At 34.5% G+C, this 22,088-nt stretch overlaps 3 protein-coding genes across 5 annotated transcripts; 1 reads left to right on the plus strand and 2 right to left on the minus strand.

Annotated features, from left to right (window-relative positions):
- On the minus strand, positions 2,364-3,613 carry LOC104744096 (F-box protein At1g52490-like). Its single transcript, XM_019235621.1, has one exon. The coding sequence runs from the start codon at positions 3,611-3,613 to the stop codon at positions 2,915-2,917; it is 699 nt and encodes a 232-aa protein (XP_019091166.1). The 3' UTR covers positions 2,364-2,914.
- Positions 16,308-19,411, plus strand: LOC104742751 (formamidopyrimidine-DNA glycosylase-like). 3 transcript variants are annotated; one of them, XM_019236368.1, is made up of 10 exons: positions 16,308-16,630; positions 17,032-17,083; positions 17,184-17,241; positions 17,327-17,395; positions 17,485-17,610; positions 17,835-17,885; positions 18,052-18,129; positions 18,244-18,343; positions 18,684-18,718; positions 18,818-19,411. In XM_019236368.1, the coding sequence occupies exons 1-10, from the start codon at positions 16,402-16,404 to the stop codon at positions 19,190-19,192; spliced, it is 1,173 nt and encodes a 390-aa protein (XP_019091913.1). In that variant the 5' UTR covers positions 16,308-16,401; the 3' UTR covers positions 19,193-19,411. The 3 variants fall into 3 exon arrangements, with proteins under 3 accessions (XP_019091913.1, XP_010462089.1, XP_019091914.1); XM_010463787.2 differs by lacking the exon at positions 18,244-18,343 and adding an exon at positions 18,403-18,505; XM_019236369.1 differs by lacking the exon at positions 18,244-18,343 and having other exon boundaries at positions 18,818-18,952.
- Positions 17,917-21,606, minus strand: LOC104778168 (haloalkane dehalogenase 2). Its single transcript, XM_010463785.2, has 12 exons — positions 21,297-21,606; positions 21,107-21,182; positions 20,921-21,006; positions 20,741-20,834; positions 20,581-20,657; positions 20,351-20,478; positions 20,116-20,187; positions 19,874-19,944; positions 19,719-19,794; positions 19,494-19,637; positions 19,349-19,417; positions 17,917-18,148 (listed from the first exon to the last, which is right to left on the minus strand). Exons 1-11 carry the CDS (start codon positions 21,576-21,578, stop codon positions 19,378-19,380), a joined length of 1,146 nt encoding a protein of 381 aa, XP_010462087.1. The 5' UTR covers positions 21,579-21,606; the 3' UTR covers positions 17,917-18,148; positions 19,349-19,377.

Raw genomic sequence — 22,088 nt, forward strand, 5'->3', positions numbered from 1 at the left:
AACACGAGCTCGTGGTCTAAGAACTCAGAGAACTTGCAGTTTTGCTTTAAGTTATGTCAAGAAAACTGGTACCGCTTATTGACAGCTGCTGGAGAGAAGAGCCGGCTCAAAAACCAACCTTTGCTAAAATAATAGATTTCCTTAAGGAATGGAGCGTAGTACTTTCTCTGTTTCTATTTGAGTAAAAATAAAACATAGATTAAGGAATAAGGGTGCATTGGCGTGATCTAACTTGTGGTGACAGCCTGAAGAAGAGAAGCGTCGTGATGATGAGAGGCGTCGTCAGAATATCTGTCTCGAGGAAGAGCGTCTGAAGATGGAGATTCAGCAGACTGAGGAGCGTGTCGCAGGAGACAGACGTTCGTTGTACACCCTCGACTTTCGCATCAGGCCACGCTGGTTTGGCTGCATGATAGTAACTCCAACGGTGCTACGTCACGCATGTTTATAGAATCATTGAAGTTTCCACAAGTTAAATGGAGTCCAACCGCCCCAGCACGTGGTGCTCTTAACCAATGTAATATTGGTTGAGATTTTATTTTACTCCTTTAAATTATTTCTGCCAATGGTTAATATAATTCGTTTTTGAATCAGGTTCGATAAATATGACCAGTAACACACAGGCTTAGAGGACTCAGAAGCACATGTGGCAGAGCTTCTAAAAGCTGAACTAGAACACGGTAAAATAGTAGTCTATTAATTAATTATTTTACTTTTATTGTGCAACCTAAGTACGGTATAACCTCCATAAATTAATACATTTTAAATTAATAAATTTTTCCAATCTCAAATTGGGTCAATGTAAAAATAATAATATAATTTGATAAAATAATAAAATAATAAATTTTGCAAATTCTATATAAACATATGGTTCCATTAATACCATAAATTAATAATGATATAAATTTTTATATATATACTCTATCTAAGAAAATTTAATAAAATAGAATTTTAGGGGTGTTTGACTATTCTTGATTTGCATTTTTGTTGGAATTCAATTCTAACTATTTTTATTTCATCAAAAACTTATGGTGTTGTCTTCTCAAATCACATATAAAAATTGTAAATAAATTCTATTAATAAAAAGAAATGTTATTGTTGGAACTCATCTCTAATATTTTTTTATCATTTTTTAAAAGAAATTTCTCAAAACCATGAAAAAAAATCTCTTTATAAATTAATATTTTATCTATTTATCGATAACTTAAAACATTTATAAATTAACAGAATTTCATTATCTAAATCTTATTAAATTCTTGAGGTTTTACTGTAGTATTAATTAACATAATAATATTCATGGTTTTTCATACAGTTATAATGGAGTAGGTGGGGTAGGCATCGGTTCAAAATTGGCTCTCTACTTTGCCACGAGAAGGGTGCTCCGATTTTACGACATTAAGCTGGCGATGGCAATATGGATCTATCATATACCTCCTTTTGAGAGTCAGAGGTATGGTAGTCATCTATTTTGAAATGAAAATAGTATTAACTATTAACTGTAGTTGTACTCAAAGTTATAGTTGTACTAAAAGCTTACTTCTAAGGAGGAGTTGTTTGACATCATCAGTACTACTGATGGAGCGTCAGCTCGTGCTGCAACACTGTCCATCTTACTTGCAAAGCCTTTGCATTGTAATTTATAACTGTTTCTTTTCTAAAATGCTTCAAGAATCCATCTCTAATTTCATTTTTGTGTCACAGATTACTCAAAACAGAGAACTGTTGAATATCGGGCCTCCCTTGTCAATGCAGGATATTTGGATACAGTTTTAGAAGACTTGGCATGGTATAAATAGAATGTGTTTGACTTTTCATATAAATAGAATAGTACAGTAGCTTGTGTTTTCGTGATGTGAGATTGTGTTTTCCTGATTTTGTCTTTGCAGGGACTGCTATGTAAGTGAGGATACTGAATCTCTGGTCACAAGATTGTTAAGAAAGAAACTTCCACAGGTTGTATGAATTTCTGGTCACAAGTTGGTTAAAAGAGAAACTTCCACACGTTGTATGACAGTCTATATGCTTTGTTGCTGTTTGAGTTTATTTTTAATACAATTCGGATTTTCTTCTTAGTTATATATTACATGAGACACGTTTTGAAGTCTTGTATAAAAAGAGAATTAAATTGTCAAAATTGTATAAATGATACTGGCAGTTTAACCCTTTAATTTGGATCAAAAACTTCACTCGCAAACATAATTACTCTTAAAAGAAAGAGAGACTCACGGTGGTTGCAGATTTATATGGCTATAAGCACACTCAGAGAGTCACAAAAAGAAAAATTGGGAAAATATACAACCTAAATTTTTTTTGTGAATTAACCTTGCAATTAAAGCATTGTCCATATAGTAAAGAAATAAGGATATTAAAAAGACTTTTTAATATTAATACACATGAATCCTACAACAACAACAACATTGTGTTCTCGACATGATCATGAATCGCAAGTACGGTAACAGCATAACGATTCTTCCTGGTTACTTTCTCCGGCCTAGTACCTTGGATTTCAACTCTTCTAAAGAAGTTTCGATTCATGTCATAGTAGTAAACATACAAGGTTTCATGAAAGAAGTACGTATTCTGAGTCGCGAAGATCTCACCAGCAGGGGTGACACCTGAGAATCCAGTGAAAGCACCTTTTAAACAACCCAATGGGTTATCTGGCAAGTCGAAAGTAACCTTGAACCATTCTTGTTTCCGAGCACTCTCCATAACCCATATACATATCTCGTCTTTGCCGGAATAAATGCATCCTAACTTCCCTTTGTGGTTTAAAAGAGTTCGACAACTTGCAATGGCACACGACAATGCTTTTAACATTGGCTCTGGAGCCAAGACATGATAGAATCTTTCGGACCTGATGTCGAAACTGAGCAATACAGTTTCACCACAGTCCAAAGTCCTCCGAATGTCATCAGTTTAAGCACAGTTGGCCTTTTTTCGTAATCCTAGTTGCTCCGTAATAGATAGTCCCGTGGATGCAAACCCCGTCGACGCTTGGAAGGAGTTTCTCATCATCAATGCCTTTGATTCTCCTCCAAGATTGTTGACTCCGTCCCAATGTGAAAACATGAAAAGTCTGCGTAAACTCTCGGACATCAAAAACTATGGACATAACTTTGTATTGATCCATGACAGCGTCGTATCCAAAGTGACAGACACATCGCCGGAACTCTGTCACCGGGTCTTCGATCACGGGTAGACGAAGGGATTGTCTCGTGGTAGGGTTGTATATCGTAAACAACTGATAAGAAGTCGAATAACAACAGATCAAGCCTCTGACGTACTGATACTCGAAAAAAGTGCAGCCGGGTGATGCAAAGATTGATACCGCGTCTTTGATGCTCTCAGAGAAAGTAGACGAGAGTGTGAAGAAAGGTTCAGGCACACAATGGTGGAAGACGAACAGGGGAGGCTTCTGCTGCTGAGCTAATAAAGATCGAGCCACGATCGCCTCGATAAAGTCTCTACGGCTGCTGATAATGGTTGACCATTCCTTCGAGACGCACCGAAACCTTACAAGTGACTTTGAAGGGAGTTTCTTGAGGATCTCAACAATCAGATCCAGAGATAGTTGGCTAGCTGCCCATCTTTCTTCGTTTCTTTTTTCCATGACCTCTGTTTTTCTCCTTCTTTTGTAACGACTAAACATGTTTATAAAAACAAACACACAAAATACAAAAACCGATCTGTGAAATTATAGATTTTCTTATTAAAAAAAAAAAAAATCAAAAGAAACAGTGAATTGGTGGGGAGAAGATATAGAGATAGTATGTCTGTGTCTGTGTTTTCTCACTGCCTCCCTCCCTCCCTTTTCTAAACAAACAAAGAAAAAGAAGATAGGGGAGGAGGTGTGAGAGAGAGATACCAAACAACGGCCAAAGAAAAATAAACAAAATATTTATTTATATATCATCGTGATAGGGACTTCTGTACTTTAGGTTTTGTATTGCTATTACTATTTTGACGTTGTAATTGTTTACTTTTTCGTCAGCTGTCAGCAAAATGTGAACTTGTTATTTATTAGATCTTCTTCTTCTGAAAGCTATTGCCTATATATATCGTGTGACTTTAAGATTTCATGACTCAAATAGGTTTAACAAAACCTTTATGAAGAAATTAGTGACGTGGTGCACACAAAAAAAAAAAAAAAGAAAAAAAAAAAAGAAGATTAGTGACGTCCAAAGTCCAAACCGAATTTTCAGCAAGTCCCCGAAAAATAATGAAAATGGAATATATTCATATTCGTATATTTCCTTTATATTGGCTCTAGACCTTGGACTGTACCCATTGTATAGTAAATAGACAAAAATATATTTCATCGATCGATTCTTATTTATAGAAAAAAAAAAACAAGACTGCACAACTTGCATTGTCATGGTATTGTTGTCGGAATAATTAGTGGAAGAGGCGAATAAATTCAACACGTGCGGTGGACGAAGAGAAGTAGCGAAGGTGAAATTTTTTGTGCGAGTGTGACTAAACGTTGAACCGTTGTAGTAGCGGTGAGCTGAGACGAAGACAAAACGAGGTGTGGTGGCTAGAAGTTTTCAAAATGGCAGCTATATAACCTAATTCTTATGTTTAAGCGTGGAACATAATGAAAACATTAACTTGAATCGACAGCCGACACGCTAACTTAGAAATTACTGCTTAACAAATGTAATAGTGTTAAATGGACCTTAAATCACATTTTCTTATTTCATTAACTGATCGTAGTTTTAATAAACATCCGTTCAATCTTTTAATTGCTGGACTAAAGATATAACTACACATTAATATATATATATGAAAGAATTAATCAGATAATAAGAGATACTCCGTGCTTTAAGCACGGGTCAACATTTTAAAAAAAAATCTAATATAATAATAATAATTATTGTTATATTTTTTAAAAAAATTATTTTATTTGAGATAATATTTATTTTAATTGTTATGTAAATCTATTTTTCTTTTTGAATACTAATTATTTTAGAATATTATAGTATATTATTTTTTGATGTATATTACAGTTTTATATTGTTTGTTTGTTGTATTTGCATCATTATTTTGTGAAATATGAAGTATTAGTTTTAATATTATAATTGTGAACAAAGAAAAATTATTAATTTATCATCTATATAAATTTAGTTTTACCAACCGGCCAATGTAGAAATTAAAACACACATTTTCTAGATTGATTAATATATATTCGTTTTAAAAAATTCAAATCACAACATATGCAGAAAAAATTCTGCATTTTACTAATCATAAGTATTATATGAAAATTCCAAACAATTTGTAAATAAAAGAAAATAAAGATGATAGGAGAATCATAATTTGAAATCTTAACAAAATTTTCGAAATTTAGTTATTAAAAATAATTATATTGTGTACTTGGATATAAAATCTTAGTTTTTGAAATTATGATTGGTTTCTATTTTTAAAAAATATATTTAGTAATTTTCGTCCATAATTTATGAGAGAGAGAGAGAAAATATATTTTTTTTATTTTTCTAGATTTATTTATATTTGATCTGTCAGCATTTTTTATTTTTAAATTAATTATCTTTATTTAATTAATTAACTTAGCTTAATTAACTTTTTCTAATGGCAATTGAATATAATTTTTATACATTTTAAGATTAGTTTCATCTTTGTACCTCCCATTTAATATAGAAGGATACTCCAAAAGTTGGTTTATTTCTAGTATCTAAAAATTTTTAAAAAATTGCTCAGATATTTAGTGCTCTAGGTGTAATTACAATTTACCCATTGGGTTAATTTTTTATTTTTAATTTCGAAAATATTAAAAAAATACACATCAGAAAACGATTCCACGTTATTATTATTATTAGGGATAATTGGCAAAAACATACATTTTTGAAACTTAATTTGAAAATCCATACATTCACTATTTACAATTAGAAAAACCCATCTAATTAAACCACTGTTCAGCTATTTCTACAGCCTTTTTTTGCCATTCAAAATCCTATTTAATTACATCTCATGCCATTACTTCTCTTTTCTCTCTTGTTCTTGATTTTTTCAAATAATTGTTAATATAATATTTTTTAGAAAACTTCTTAGATACAAAAAAATTTTATATTTTTTCTTTACAATTTGATATGAATTTTGTTTAATATTTTTTTAATATATTATATACATCTTTGTATCTGTACACTTTTTTAAATGTACAGATGTTTATACACTTTATTAAGTGTACAAATGTACTTTTTACAAAACCATTGCAGTACAGACATTTGAAATCCTAAAAATTAAACAAATTACATCTGTACATTTATTATGTGTACAGACATTTGTACATTTAATAATGTGTACAGACATCTGTACATTTAATAATGTGTACGGATACAAAATTTGTAAAAAATATTTAATATTATGAAATAAAATCATCAAACAAAATGCATATCAAATTATAAAGAAAAAAACATAGATTTTTTGTACGGATACAAATATTGTTGGATAGTTTGAATCTATTAATAAGTTGGAAGGTTTAAACCGTACTCAAATATTGTTGGACGTTTTAAATCTATCCAACATGCTGGATGGTTTAAACCGTACTCAAATATTGTTGGACAGTGTGAATCTATCTAACATGTTGGATGGTTTGAACCGTACACAAATATTGTTAGACGAGTTTAATCTATCAAATATGTTGGATGGCTTAAACCGTACACAAATATTATTGGACAGCATGGTGGATGGTTTGAACTGTACACAAATATTGATGGATGGTTTAAATCTATCCAACATGCTGAATGATTTAAACCGTACACAAATACATTATAGATATTTTGAATAAAATTATATTTGAAATCATTATAACAAAATGCATATCAAATTATAAAGAAAAATACATAGTTTTTTTGTATGTAGAAAAATTTTGGAAACAAAAGATATATTAATAAATAATTGAATAATTAGGAAAAGGGGATTGTAATGAAAAGAAAAATAAATAAAAATATTAATATATATAGAAAGAGAAAGAAACATAAAACAAAAAAAAACAAGACATCCAAAAAAATCAAGATCCCACCCATTTTCTTTCTTGCCTCTCTCTTCTTTCTTCTCTCTCCTCTTTCTTCCCCAAATAAATCGATGGAGGGCTTTTAAGTAAAAATGGTCAAATACCCCTCATCCACATAAATTTCTATCTCTTATCACTTCTATCTCTTAACACCCACTTTTTGTTATTGTAAATAGTGACTGTATCAAACCCACAATTAAGTTTCATAAATGTACTAAAACCCCAACAAACCATTATTATTATTATTATTATTATTATTATTATTATTATTATTATTATTATTATTTTTATTTTTTTATTATTATTATTTTTTTTGAATTACTAAGAGGTTCCGGACCTAGATCCGTACATCCACTCAGGCCAGGGACCAGAACATTTTATATGATTCCACGTTATTATTGACAATGAATGTCTGATTTATATTATTTCACGGCTGAGTTGTAATATTTAAGGGAAAACGAAAGGTCTCGTAGATTCATGTGACGGCTGAGTTATAATGCTTGGTGGCTGACTTATAACAATAAATAAGCTGAAAGTGAACGTCTGATTTATATTACTTCACGGCTGAGTTATAATACTTAAGGAAAACCGAAAGGTCTCATAGATTCATATGAAGGCTGAGTTAAAATGTTTTGTGGCTGACTTATAACAACAAAATAAAAGTAAACAGCTGAATTTTATTACTCGACGGCTGAGTTATAAATACTTAAGGGAAACAAAAGGTCTCTTAGATTCATATGATGGCTGACTCAGCCGGGCAGAGTTATAATGCTTCGTGTCTGACTTATTAGCCATTTCATCCTTCCTCGCGTTCAATCCGTAATCATCGAGAACAAGCTTCACAAACTTGTCGTGCGTTGTTTCCGCATCTATATGCACAACTCTACACCCTCTATCATCAGTGTTAAATACATATTTGTGTTTCTTTACCCAATTACCATATACCACAATTACCGGAACTGGATCCATGAAAGAAAATGAAGAAGAATGAGGAAAATTAATAAGAATGAGGAAAATTAAGAAGTGAAGAACAACGTGAAGAAGAAGGTAAAGAAAAAGGTGAAGAAGAAGGTAAAGAACTTCACTTTTGAACCAGGTGAAGAAGATGGAAGTAAAAAAACGACATTTCGTATTTCCGGAGAAGATGATGACATGGAATGCTGATATGGATGATGCGTCCGAAGTGGAAAGTCAGCCACCAAACAAACATGTAAATCAGCCTAATTAAATCAGCCATCAAACAAGATTATAACTCAGCTGCAACATGAATAACATTACAATAATTAAAAGCAAAAAAATGACTGCCAAATTCAGCCGCTTAATCAACTGAAAATATGTAACTCTGCCGTATCGTTTAATAAGTCAGCCGTAACTGTATAATATTCTAGTAACTAATCTTTTGCTACTAAGTCAGCCGTAAAATGGCCGAACTGTACGATAAGTCAGCTTATCACGGCTGAGTTATAGTTTTTAACCATAACTCAACCGTAACTACATCTCATAAGTTAGTCGGTTTTCACAACTCAGCCAGCCAGAAAAAGTTAATTTAGTCGTGTCGTAGTGATAACTCAGCCAAAATTTGGACAACTCAACCATCGGGTGAAAACTCAGCCGTAAGGACGACTGAGTTATATAGCATAACTCAGCCAAATTTCAATAAGTCAGCCGTAACGCTTGCCTGAGTTATGCCCTAAGTCAGCCGTCCAGTCTTACTCAAAACCCGCAACATCCCTATAACTCAGCTGTCATTACCTCTGTAACGCGTTACGGCTGAGTTATTTAATACACGTCAACGATTTTTGACGTGGCAATGACATTTTTCTAATTATGTTTTTTCCTGTAACATAAAACAAAGACACGCTGGGTATTTTGAAAATACCTGAAATATTCTAGTAATAAAAAAAGATTTGTAGATTCTGGTAATATTACCTAAAATGTATAACATCTGAGTAAATCTCCCTATATATATATATATATATATAATGATTATTTTGTAATTTATCACGTTAATCTAATAATATACATAATATATGTATATATTTAGTCTTTATCTCGTTATAATTAGGTGTAACTCATTATTTAATTGTTATTAGTATATGTCTATGTAACATGTTATTATTTATTTTTAGCTTATGACATTAAAAAGAAATTAGTTTTTGACTCTCAAAACAGATTATTAAAATATCCCCTATATATTAAAAGAAAAGCATTCTGGAGAAAAAGCTGAAATGTCGTTGCCAGAAAGCTTCATAGCCAATTTAGTATTCACCTTTAGTATTCCATAAAATTACATAAAACTGTCACTGTTATATATATATATATATATTTTTTTTTTTGTCAACTACCATTGCTATTCAATTTATTTATATACAAAATATTTTGTACCTATAAATTCTAAAATTGGTAAATATTATTCAAAATTTGATAAATATTACCCCTATATATTTTCAAAATTAAATTAATTTCACTATGAATTGTAATATAATAATATAATTATATTATGAGATGTAAAAAATATATATATATATTTAAAATTATATTTTCAGAAATATAAATAATATTACCTTTCTAATAATTTTATAAAGCTCTAATGGTGAAAGAATCCAAGATCATTTGAAACTGGCTCAATGTTTATTCTTTTGCTAAAAAAAATAACTATATTTGTCCAAAAGAATATATGATCACCAATTGAAATGACATGAATATATACTTTAATTTGGATAACTATGTAGTTAAACATTATATATAAATAAATTGTTATAGTGTTTTTACAGAAATCTTAAAATTTAGAAAATCCAGTCCAGTAAAAAAGAAAACAAGTAATAATATTATACCAATAGCTGAGATATATAAGGATCTAATGACCAATTAAAATTTACTAAATCTAGTGATATACAAACTAAAACCAATTATATAAGGGATTTAATGACCAATTATATAGTCTTCCCCTTCACGAAACAATTTTGTAATTTTATTTCTCCATCAATTACGGACACATATATTACTTAAAAAACTGAAAATATCCAAATTTATAGAATTCTCCTTAATAAAATACCTTCTTGTATCTCCTATATAAAATACTTTATATCCCATTTTATTATTTTCCCTTCTCTTACTATATTATATACATTAAATTGTCATTAGTATAACTAAGAAATATTTCATTCAATAATTGAAGAAAATGTATATTGCCAAACTAACCTACTTTCCATATTAGGAAGAAAAAAAGATTAAACAACAGATTTATTATATTTTAGGAAATCGTTCGAATTAGTTCCATAATAATCAGGTTATGAGAATTTTGTTTGGGTATATTCATGTATGACAAAATACGGGACGAGAATTTTGAGAACAAACATTCAAGCAGAACATATGAGGACATACTATTTATTCATGTGAATTAAGAGGAATAGTGTTTTTTCCGGTCAAAAAAATTTAAACGTTACAATCAGACATATTAGACGGGTTTGATCGCTTGACAATTATATTTTTTTAAAAATTATGCAAAAATAACTCCGCACGCACGTGCGGATCCAAACCTAGTATAGATATTAAGAAGAACTCAAAATCTTATATAAATTCTTATACTATTTTTTCTAAACACATTTGTAACTTCACAATAATATTCACAATAATATTCACATTATAATTAAAATTTATATTTATACATTAAACTCTACTAGTATAGACTAAATCAAATATACAAAATAATCATAATGTACATATGAAATACCGAATTTACAATTTTCATTATACTACTGTACACCAAATATTTCGATTGGTTAGGCTTAGAACTTTTGAAATAATTGCTTATGGAAAGTTTTAGAATATTTAATTGTGTTTGGTAATTGAAGTTAAAATAGAATATGCAATATGAAATATTTAGAAATAAATATGTTGGGCCATAAAGTATTTGAGAACTAGATGTTCACCATACTGAAAGTTGGGCACAAGAGAGCTATGGTTGAATGTTGAAAGAAAAACTCCTAATTACCCTTCATAAAAACACAAAAATTTTGAAATCGTTTTTTATGAGAGCAAAAGAGTTATTTGATCTTGTATATTAGCCAAGCAGAAACGCTCTACATTCAAAGTTGGGGAAACAGAGGCTTTCTAGTTGATAGTCGGAATCAAAATTCAAAAATATCCTTAATTATAACACTATTAGCTTCAATTTCGTTTTTTAATTGTTTAACACGATTAATTGTTTTGATCCCATTAACTTATCAAAACGGGTAAAAAGTAAAAGAGAGAACACAATACATACGACCAAGTTAAAGCATAACACAATATTATCAAGCTTCTTTTTACAGTACATCAACAACATGTTCTTTTCCATTTTATTTTTTCATATTTGCATAAAAATATACAGTTATGAACTTATGACTATTATCTATCGCAAGTTTAAGGCAATAGAGCTTCAACCTCCGTGAGCATAAAAAACTCTCCGAGGAGACTTTCCCAACCAAACTTTCCGACGTAGCTTCGCAGGCTCGCCGGCTTCTGGATCCAATTGTTCCCTCTTTTGTTCAGCTTATTTCTGGCCCCTTTTGTTTGTCTTTTTTCAAGTTGTTTCCCTAATTTTTCCTCATTTTTAACTCTTATCAAACTCTAATAAAAGTTTCTCCCGATTCAAACCAAGACCCTCGCATGCTCCCGCCGATCTTCACTCATCGGAGAGTCTCTCTTCGCAAAACTCGGGAAGCAAATTTAATCATCCCTCTCTATGGCAATCTATCGTGAATCTAGGATTTTCTCCAGTGGACTTAGATTTCATCGTCGAACAAAATCGAAGGAACTGGTTGTTCCCGCCGCTCTGTTACTCACCGGAGATGCTTCCTGCACCGCAAACTTCTCTGTTATTTCTGGGCAACCATTACAATTTCTTCTCATCTTGGCAATCGGTTCTAAAGCTAGGATTTTCCACAGTGGACCTAGTCACTGCTTGGCCCCGCCGATCTCTCACTCATCGGAGAAATCCCCTGCACCGCAGCTATCTCCGCAAAACTCAGGCGGCTAATAGAACCAACTTCCATAGCGTCTCTCTCTTGGGAACCTAGGGGTTTCCCTAGTGGACTTAGGTTTCAAGAAAGGCCCATTAGCCCAAAAACGAATTAAATCCATATGCTCTTCTTGAGATGGGGAAATTAGCAAGCCCAAGTCCTCTTTCTCATTGTCCATGTTTTGCCATTGTCAAGCTTTGTTGCTCTACCCTCTACTCAATGGTCGAAGAACCCATTGGAGAAAGGTAACAACAATGTTGTTATGGCTATTCATTCATCTTGTTCGGATCCTGGCTTTAGTTGATTCTAGGAGATTGAAATTTGTTTTTAAAAGCATACGAGTATATGGTTTTTGCTCCTCGTACGGTTCTAGCAAAAGTGGTATGCGTGATTTTGAACGTCTTATGTTCAATAACGGCTACCAATCAAGCTGGTAATCTGATGATTTCAAGCGTCGTCTCCCAACCACCTCTTTCACATGCATCCAAGCTTCTATTATGACTTCTAAGAATGATCCAAATCTTATGCTTTGGTTGTTAAAGCAATCCTTATCTGACTACAACAACATAGTCACCCGATTCCTTGTTGTGCTGTTACTGTGGGTACCTATCGCCCCGATGGACATCGACACACAGAATCTCTTCTCAACATCACAATGTCTAATGACCATGACCACTAATCTGTCCTTTGAATCTCTCGAGGATGGCCTCTCGATTTTCCATGATCTCACATGTGCCTTTAGGCTTCCAAGCTTTTGGTTCATAGCTCTCTTGGATCCAAAATCGATGACATTTGTTTACTACTTTTGGCATTGGGGATTGTCTTTTATTGTAATGTCTCAAACTTTGGTATTTTGCTTCTTCTCTGTACTGGCACTGGTTTTCTATTTTGAATGAATGAAGGCAAATGTTTGACAAAAAAAAAAAAAAGAGCTTCAACCTCCAATGGTATTAGTGTAAAGCCCACCCTATACCAAGCCTTTTGCACACTTTAACTCCATGTGCCTATGTACACAAAAAGTTGATAATTAAGACTTTATTAGAGATTTAACTTTGGGCCATTCTAAAAAATGCTCATTTTTCCATGCCCCTTTTTAAAAATAACTTCCATTTTGACCATTTATAAAACTATCTCTCTTTATGTATAAAATGACCAAATTACCTTTTTTGAGTGACAGCAATAATGTACAGTCATCAAAATCGAAAAAACTTCCCGTCAAAAATTATTTTTTTCTGCCAAAATCGAAAAAATTTCCTGCCAAATTTTTTGAAATTTATACATTATAAAAACATTGTAAACGCTTTTAAAAACCTTGTAAAAGCATTTACAAGGTGTTTAAAAACCTTTTAAACGCTTTTAAAAACCTGGTAAAAACGTTTACAAGGTGTTTAAAAAACTTTTTAAAAACGTTTTGAAAACTTTTTAAAAACCTTATAAAAACCATGTAAAAGCGTTTACAAGGGTGTTTAAAAACCTTGTAAAAGTGTTTATAAGATGTTTAAAAAACCTTTTAAAAACCTTTTAAATCGTTTTAAAACTCTTTTAAAAATCTTGTAAAAGCGTTTACAAAATGTTTATAAGGTTTTTATAAGGTAGAATTTTGGCGAGAAAATTTTTGGCGGGAAATTTTTTTTGTCGAATCGAGAAACTTTTTTCGAAATTTTTTTGGCGGGAAAATATGTCGGAAATTTTTTTGGCGGGAAAATTTTGTTTTTCTTTTTATTGATTAAAATATTTTCATTTAAGAGTAAAATGATCATTAAAAATTAAAAGAGGACAAAAATAAAAATGGCCAAAAAATGGGGTATTTTTAAAAAGGAGTATATCAAAAAGTGTATTTTTAACAAATTCTCTTTAACTTTTTCCTTTTAAGTAAAGGAAAAAATAGAAAATTTAATAAGATTAAGCTGTCTTTAGAAGAAGGATAATTCATGAAAAGATTACACATCACGATAGGTAATACAGCTGGATAATATTTATAACATTTTTTATTACAAGGGTCGGCTCAGGGTCCTCCATTTCTATATGGAAAGATCCCTGGGTTCCGGCTCAATTCCCAAGACCAATTTTAAGTAACGGTCCTTTTAAGGACCCAAATCTCTGTTTGACTCATCTCATTGATCGTCAAACGAATTCTTGGCGGAGGGACCTGCTCATTGAGCATTTTGATCCTGTGGATGTTGCTTTGATTGAGGCTATACCTCTTAATAGTCGTTTGAGGGCAGATTATTTGGGTTGGCACTTTACAAAAACTGTGAAATATACGGTTCAATCTGGGTATGAGACGGCACGGTTAGAAGTTCAAGGTACTTTTTTTTTTTTGTAAAAGGTTAAGTTTTCTACCAATTTTCGTTTGTGACAGAAGTTTACAGAGAAATACAGGTAGCAGAAAAAGACCAAAAACCTACAATGCAAAAAGAAAACGGAACAGCAACAAGCAAGCACACACAACAAAGCACAGTAAGATGAGACGAAAGAAACCACCATAGAGAAAGACAAATGCAGAGCGCAACATGAACTTGAAATTGCCGCGACCATACGCAATCAAGGCAGTCTTCAAACCTAGTACCTACAGCTTTCTCGATCACGAAAACGCTCGAAAATTGTAGTTAAAAACCACAGACCTAAACCACCATTGATCAATCAAGTGACAACACTAGCGGCTTGGGAAATGCTCATCAGAATCCAATGTTGTTGCTAGCACGAGAGATGAATAAGTCGGCTCCACCTTACTCACAACATCAGACTCCCCTACACACTTCCCCCAGGGGAGACAAAAGCTAAAACCAAAGTGGCCGAGCAAATCATCTTTCACGGTTTCAAACACCATGTCTCATTAACTCCTCCCCACTTTGCCAAAGTCGCAGCCTGAACAAAAACACAACAAACAACAAACAGCTACACACAAGGCAACATAAACTGAGCCACCAACAGAGCCACATCAAAGCCTCAAATGGATCCGCTATGAAACCTCCACAACACCACCGCCGCAGCCACTCTGAACAGCTACTGAGAGACTCCCCACCATGAAGCTCCGCACCAGAAATTTGCCAACACGAAGAGCCGTAGGAGAGAGATAAAATCGATCCATCCAGACCAAAATCATGCCGGGAAAACCTAAGTCGAAGGCTAAAAGAAGAAGATCTGGTGTCTTCTACAAGCTCCATCACATCCTCTTTTCCTGCCGATGACAACACAAAATCAGATCTAAGATCTCTCCGCCTCGAACTCAGCTCTTTGCCGCGAAAGTAGAAGAACCAAAAGAGAAAAGAGAAACAGGGGAAGAAAGGAGAAGGGAGACCGGCGTCGGTGCTGTGGAAGCCACCGGACGCCGGTCACCGGCGGGTTCAATTTTTTTTTGGGGCGGCTAGGGCGAACAAAATCGTGGAGAAAGAAGAGAGAGTGATTTGGTTTGTTAATTAGCTACTTTTACGTAAGCCAGGGTACTTTTACGTAAGTTCAGGGTACTTTTCAGGCTCTTGGATCTGGTCCAGAGATTACTCCTCTTCTTGCTAAGGTTTGGCAGGTTCAATGTCCACCGAAAATAAAACATTTCATGTGGCAAGTTTTAAGGGGTAGTATCTCGGTTTCGGCAAATTTGAGGCGTCGGGGGGTGAATTGTGATGCCAGTTGTACAAGGTGTGGGGCGGATGAGGAGGATATCAATCATGCAATTTTTTTGTGTCCGCCTGCCCGCCAGGTCTGGGCTTTAGCTCATGTATCGGTGGGTCTGCATCTTTTCCCGACTGCATCAGTATACTTAAATGTGGATCACTTTTTGGGTCCTACTAACCCAGGTTCAAAGGTTGCGACTTTTCCTTGGTTGATGTGGTACATCTGGAAAGCCAGGAATGTGCATGTTTTTGAGAATTAGGTGGAGTGCCCAGATGAGGTTGTCCGAGTGGTGGAAGGAGAGGCGACTACCTTGCATGAGGCTCAGCTGGACGGCGAGACGGAGGATTTGGCTTCACTGCCTATAGGACAAATTTTGGGGAATCGCGGACCTATAGCTCCTTTTCTTCCTCCGGTTTTTACAGGGTTTAGATGTTATGTTGACGGTTCTTAGAAAGAGACGGCTGTTTTTGCAGGTCCAAGATAGTTTTGTACATCGTTACAAGGACTACCACCAGTGCTTGGAGCTACCAATTACGGGAGAAGTTTCAAATTCAATACCGAAATAATTTAGCTAATTATTTTTATTTTTAACATCAAATTAAAAAACAAAAATAATAAATTTAGATAATTAATTACTCCACCAACTGGACCAAGTCATAACGAAGAGATAAAAAAAAAGGTCTTGGAAATAAAAGCGCGCCAAGGGGAGCAAAAGAGAACAAAAACCCTAATTTCGCCGACGAGGAAAAAACCATGCCGGAGCTACCGGAGGTAGAGGCGGCGAGGAGAGCAATAGAGGAAAATTGTCTTGGAAAGAAGATAAAGCGAGTGATCATCGCCGACGACACCAAAGTGATCGATGGAATCTCGCCGTCCGATTTCCAAAACTCAATCCTCGGCAAAACCATCGTCTCTGCTCGCCGAAAGGGCAAAAACCTCTGGCTCGAGTTAGATTCCCCGCCATTCCCTTCTTTCCAATTCGGTAATTACAAATTTAGGGTTTTACCCTCTTCCGTTCTACTATCTTAAAGTTCAGGACTTTTGATGGAATCAACTCACATCAGAATTGAACATTTGACTAAAGGGAGTGAAAGTGTTAAGCTTTATTGTAATTTAGAACTTAGATTGGTTTTGGTTCTGTGAGTGATCTTTAGGTATCTATCTATATTCAGGGTGTTACTTTTCCATTTTATCTAAAATTCAGGACATTTGATGGAGTCAATGTACATCAAAATCGGACATTTGTTAAAATTCAGGACTGTTTAGAGTTCAATGCTAAATCTTTTTGCTTTGATTCTTTAAAAAGAAGTGAAAGTGTTTGGCTTTATTGTTTCTTAAAACGTACATTTGGTTTTGATTTTGTTTGTTTGTGTGTTCTTCCAGGTATGGCTGGTGCTATTTATATCAAAGGCGTTGCAGTTACTAAGTATAAGAGGTGAGGTTTAGGGAGTCTTTGAAGTTCTTATTACATTTTCTTTGTTAATTATAATAAGATTCATTGGATGAGATTGATATGTATTACAATGCTTGTTTAGGTCTGCTGTAAAGGACTCAGAGGAGTGGCCATCTAAGTACTCAAAGTTCTTCGTCGAGGTTGAGAAATTTATAGTTTTCCTTTAACTGATCACGAACCTGAAAAATGTGCTTTAATCACAATGGATTATGATTTTCTGTACAGCTTGATGATGGTCTGGAGCTTTCATTTACTGATAAGAGGAGATTTGCCAAAGTTCGACTTCTAGCAAATGTATAAATGCTTAGATCTTGAGTTATTTTGCTTTAGTATAAGCTTCACTGCAGATACTTAGTGATTGTTTAATTGATGTATGCTTGCAGCCAACTTCTGTGCGTCCGATATCAGAGCTTGGGCCTGATGCATTATTGGAGCCTATGACAGTTGAGGAATTTGCTGAAAGCTTTGCTAAAAAGAAAATAACCATAAAACCTCTACTACTTGATCAGGTTCAGAGTTTAAATGCAGTTTTCCTTTTACTTTTATGTATCTGTGTAGATCTTTCTTGTCCTAAACACTTATCACAACAATTAAAAGTTGGCTATTATGACATTTTAAAGCCTGCGGTTGAAATGATCTTCTTTTATATTGCAAAGTTTATATTAGAGTTGTGTTCCTCTCTTTTATATAAAAGTTCTCATTTACAGGATTATGTATCTCTTCCATTTTGCAGGGTTTTATTTCAGGTATTGGGAATTGGATCGCTGATGAAGTGCTGTACCAAGTAAGTAAGCTTTACACTCTTACACTTGAAATGAAGTAAAGCATCTCTGTAACCACACATTTGATTCACAAAGTATCCACTTTTGATCTCAACTCTGTACATTTGATGACGGAAGAAACTGTTTACATGCTGTGCGAGTAATTCTAATAGTCTTTGTTTTTCTCAGGCCAGAATCCACCCGTTGCAGACTGCTTCTAGCCTCTCCAAAGAGCAATGTGAAGCTTTGCACACATCCATCAAAGAGGTAACTCTTAAAACATTACCTACAAAACATGGGATTGACAAAGGCTCTGTTATTATGCATGATGCATTGCGTATTGGGGGATTTAGAAAGAAAGAAAAAAATCCGCATTTGTAGGTCATTCAACATGCGGTTCAAGTCAGTGCTGATAGCAAAGAGTTTCCTGTTGAATGGTTATTTCATTTTCGGTGGGGGAAAAAACCAGGGAAAGTTAATGGTAAGCTTTTCCGACCCATCTTTCTATAATCTTGATGAAGGGAAAATGGGTTCTTGCAGGTGATAGAAAAAGCTGTGGAAGTTGATGCAGACAGTAGTCAGTTTCCTAGTAACTGGATTTTTCATGATAGGGAAAAGAAGCCAGGAAAGGCCTTCGTTGATGGTTCGAATCCCCGATTTCACACTCAAAACTCTTTATCTACCTGCAACAGTTCATAAAGATTTCTGATCCGTTGGTCTTCAACCTCCAACTGCAGTTGATAATCCCCATGATATGAGAGTGAATTGTCATTTGTTCGATTTATGTAAGTTGGCAATGAAGTCTGTTTTGGTTATTGCAGGGAAGAAGATTGATTTCATCACTGCTGGTGGAAGGGTAAGTATATCTCGGTATTGTTAGTTGTTGTTCTTTGTGTCTGATTGATTTGTTTAGTAAACTGAAGAAATATTTTGTGTTTGGTTCTTATTTTTGTAGACAACAGCTTATGTTCCAGAGCTGCAGAAACTTTCTGGGAAAGACGCAGAGAAAGCAGCCAAGGTTAGACCGGGTAAACGATGTGTGAAATCCAAAGAAGATGAACAAGAATCTGAGAAAGAAGATGAAAGTGCTAAACCGAAGAAAGGACAGAAACCAAGGGGTGTTCGTGGTAAGAAGCCTGCACCGAAGAAAAAAACAGAAGATAGTGACGAGGAGGACGATGATGCTGATGCTGATGGTGGAGATGATAGCGAGGCTGAAGAGAAAATTGTGAAAACGAGAGGTCGTGGTACGAAGCCTGCGTTGAAGAGGAAACCTGAAGAGAAACCTACTAGCCAAGTTGGTAAGAAGCCAAAGGGAAGAAAAAGTTGAGAGAACCGAGTGAATCCAAGATGTTTTTTGGTGTGGGCAGCTAACACTTTTCCCATTTTTTTGTAAGAAAGTATGTTGGTAATGTGGGATGCCTATAAGGCTTTGTGATGCTCCTATTGCTAGCTGTATTTGGCTGTTACGAGGCTTTGTGATTACCTTTTTCCTTGGTTTTCTGGATTTAAAAGTCAGAAAAATGCTCGGAGGGCAGCAACTACTTTCTCTGGCCTGTATACAAAGTTAAAAATTCAGAAAGATTCAGAAAAACCAAAGCAGAGCAGAGCAGTATTGTGTATTCTCATACCAGTCTTCTTGAGGTAAATGCCCAGCACCTTCAATGAGCCGAAGCTTGACATTTTCGGGATTCTGTTTCTCAAATTCCTCTGCTATAGACTGAGGTAGGTATTTATCAGCTATCCCCCAAGCCACAAGAATGGGTTTATTCCAGCTGCAAAGGAACCAAATCTCAGCAAAAGTACCAAGCTTATCTGTAGCAGTGGGAATTTGAAAAAGGTTAAAATGCACATACCTGCCTGATGAAAACCCATTTGCAATTTGACTCAAGGTGTCTCCAAAGTTGATCTTTTTCGCCGTCTCGAGCAAGGCTGCAAAGGAACCATCATAATAAGAAACTAGAGTAACGTGTATCATGCTCCATTCATTAAACTTGGTTTAGAGACGTACCAAACCCAGGTCCTCCGCTTGACAAATATGGTAGACGATAGACATCAGCTTTCTCATTCTTCAGGACGTACCTATCAAAAAAGATATAGGATAATAAGACAATTGTCCGGTTAAAGCCTCTATCAATATCATTTTGAAGCTGAGGTAAGACAATAGCCAGTATCCATATCTTTTTCTCTAGAATCGAAAGAATTAGATAACTATATAAATTCCACATGAGTATAAGTTAATTTGATACATACGGGCTACCTCCTTCAATGAACCGCTCAGCCAAGATAGCGTTTTGGCAAGTGAATTCACCAAAGAGGGGAATCCTGTATCAGAAAACAAAATGACACACAAGTATGTTGTGAGTTGTGGATGCATTGTATGTACCATTAGATAAGCCAAGAGATATGAACAGATAAGCAAGGCTGATGCTTCCACAAAAGGTTTACACGCAATTAGAGTGGTCAAATATGGCAAAAGAGTTGGCACCTCAGCTGCTTAAATAATCCAGGAACTGGGGATGAAACAGTCAGTGGACTATTAAGAATCGCAAGTTTCTCAACCTTGCTAAAGTTTTTCAATGCCCATGTTAAACCATATGAACCTACAAGAAACCCCTTGGGAGGCCACAACAAATGCAGACATAAGATATATGTTCAGTCTTGATGAACTGTTAAAATATGATGCAGAGATGATGGGATCAGTACAAACATCCGAACCTGAACAACAAGAAAGAAAGGAGACTTGACCTCTAGTACTTCCAGCAGTTTATCAAACGCCTCATGGTACTCTTTTTCTGAAAAGATTGAAAACTTATTAGAAACAAAAGAACCAATGCATTATATACTGACTGATTTCGTAATTCACAAATCAACAAACCTGTGTAATTAAAGCCATATCCTGGCTGTGGCTTGTCACTGAATCCAAATCCTATCCAGTCAGGTGCATAGCAATGAAATCCAGCATTTGACATCTATTACAGACAGAAAGATCCTTAAAAGATTCAGATACAAACTCAAAACCACATATAGACACATGATTCAGTTGCAAGTTTAGCACCTCAGACATGACAGTCCGGTAACTAAAAGACTGAGTTGGAGCTCCGTGAAGAAATACAACGGTTCCTCGACGACTCTCCTTTGATCCTACCCGAAACAAAAAGAAGAATGACGACTAATCAGTGATCATTCAACATACTTGATGAAGCGAAGATGGAAAACACAGTAACTAATGTTTTTATTTTACCAGTCTCTCTCACAAACCATCTAAGCTTCCCAGATCTGATAGTTGAACCATACTCCTTTCCTTTATCTTCAGTCCTCTTTAAAACCCACATCAAAACAGCTTAAATGTATCAAAAACAAGAATCATAATTTGAACTTCAAGAACTCAACTACAGTTCAAGATTGAACTGAGAAGGTTCTGTGAAACTTACGTATAGCATTTGACCGACGTTACCATCTTCCGCCGGAGACTCCGGTAGCTGAATTGCGCTCCGGCTAGACGGGTTGTCAGTAACGAAACCAAACGGGTTGAAAGAGGACGGATCCTCGTCATCGCCACCACCGCTGTTTCCATTATCCGGCGTCGCGTTGACGACGGAGAAGCGGAGTTTCGAAGGCGTAGCAGCAGTGATTCTAGAGGCGGTTGGTTTTGTGGCGACGGTGGAGGAGAAGGAGAATGTGTGGAGCAGAGGAAGAGGAGAGAGCAGAGACATTTTTTTTTTTTTGCTTTTTCGATTGGTCCAAAGTAAAAAAGCGTTAAGTTTCCTCTATTTATATATCCGCCCAAACAAGGAATAAACATAATATTTACTTGTGAATTGTGATGTAATCTCACAATTGAGGGTAAATTGTTACAGAAATGCCAGTTAGATCGATTATAATATTCAAAGACGAATTATAGGTAAATAAACATATACTGTAATGTTTGCATATACTGTCGACAGATTGAGTCTTTTGGCCATTACTTTGTGATATAATACGGTTTGATTTCGGGTTCTAATATTTAAAAAATTGCAAATTATTAAATAGAAAACATTTGATTTCGGGTTCTAATTAGTTGAGTGCAGTAGATTGTCTAATCAATTTGAATTTTTAGCTTACTTTACAAATTTCATTCTAAAATCGGTCTCAAATTGTACATAATAATGATGCAGCATATAGAAACTTAGTTTTAGCAAATTATATTGAACACCAAAATCCAATTAGCAAAAAACAAAAAAAAA

Source organism: Camelina sativa, chromosome 14 (genome assembly GCF_000633955.1).
Source record: "Camelina sativa cultivar DH55 chromosome 14, Cs, whole genome shotgun sequence".
NCBI classification, from domain to species: domain Eukaryota; kingdom Viridiplantae; phylum Streptophyta; class Magnoliopsida; order Brassicales; family Brassicaceae; genus Camelina; species Camelina sativa.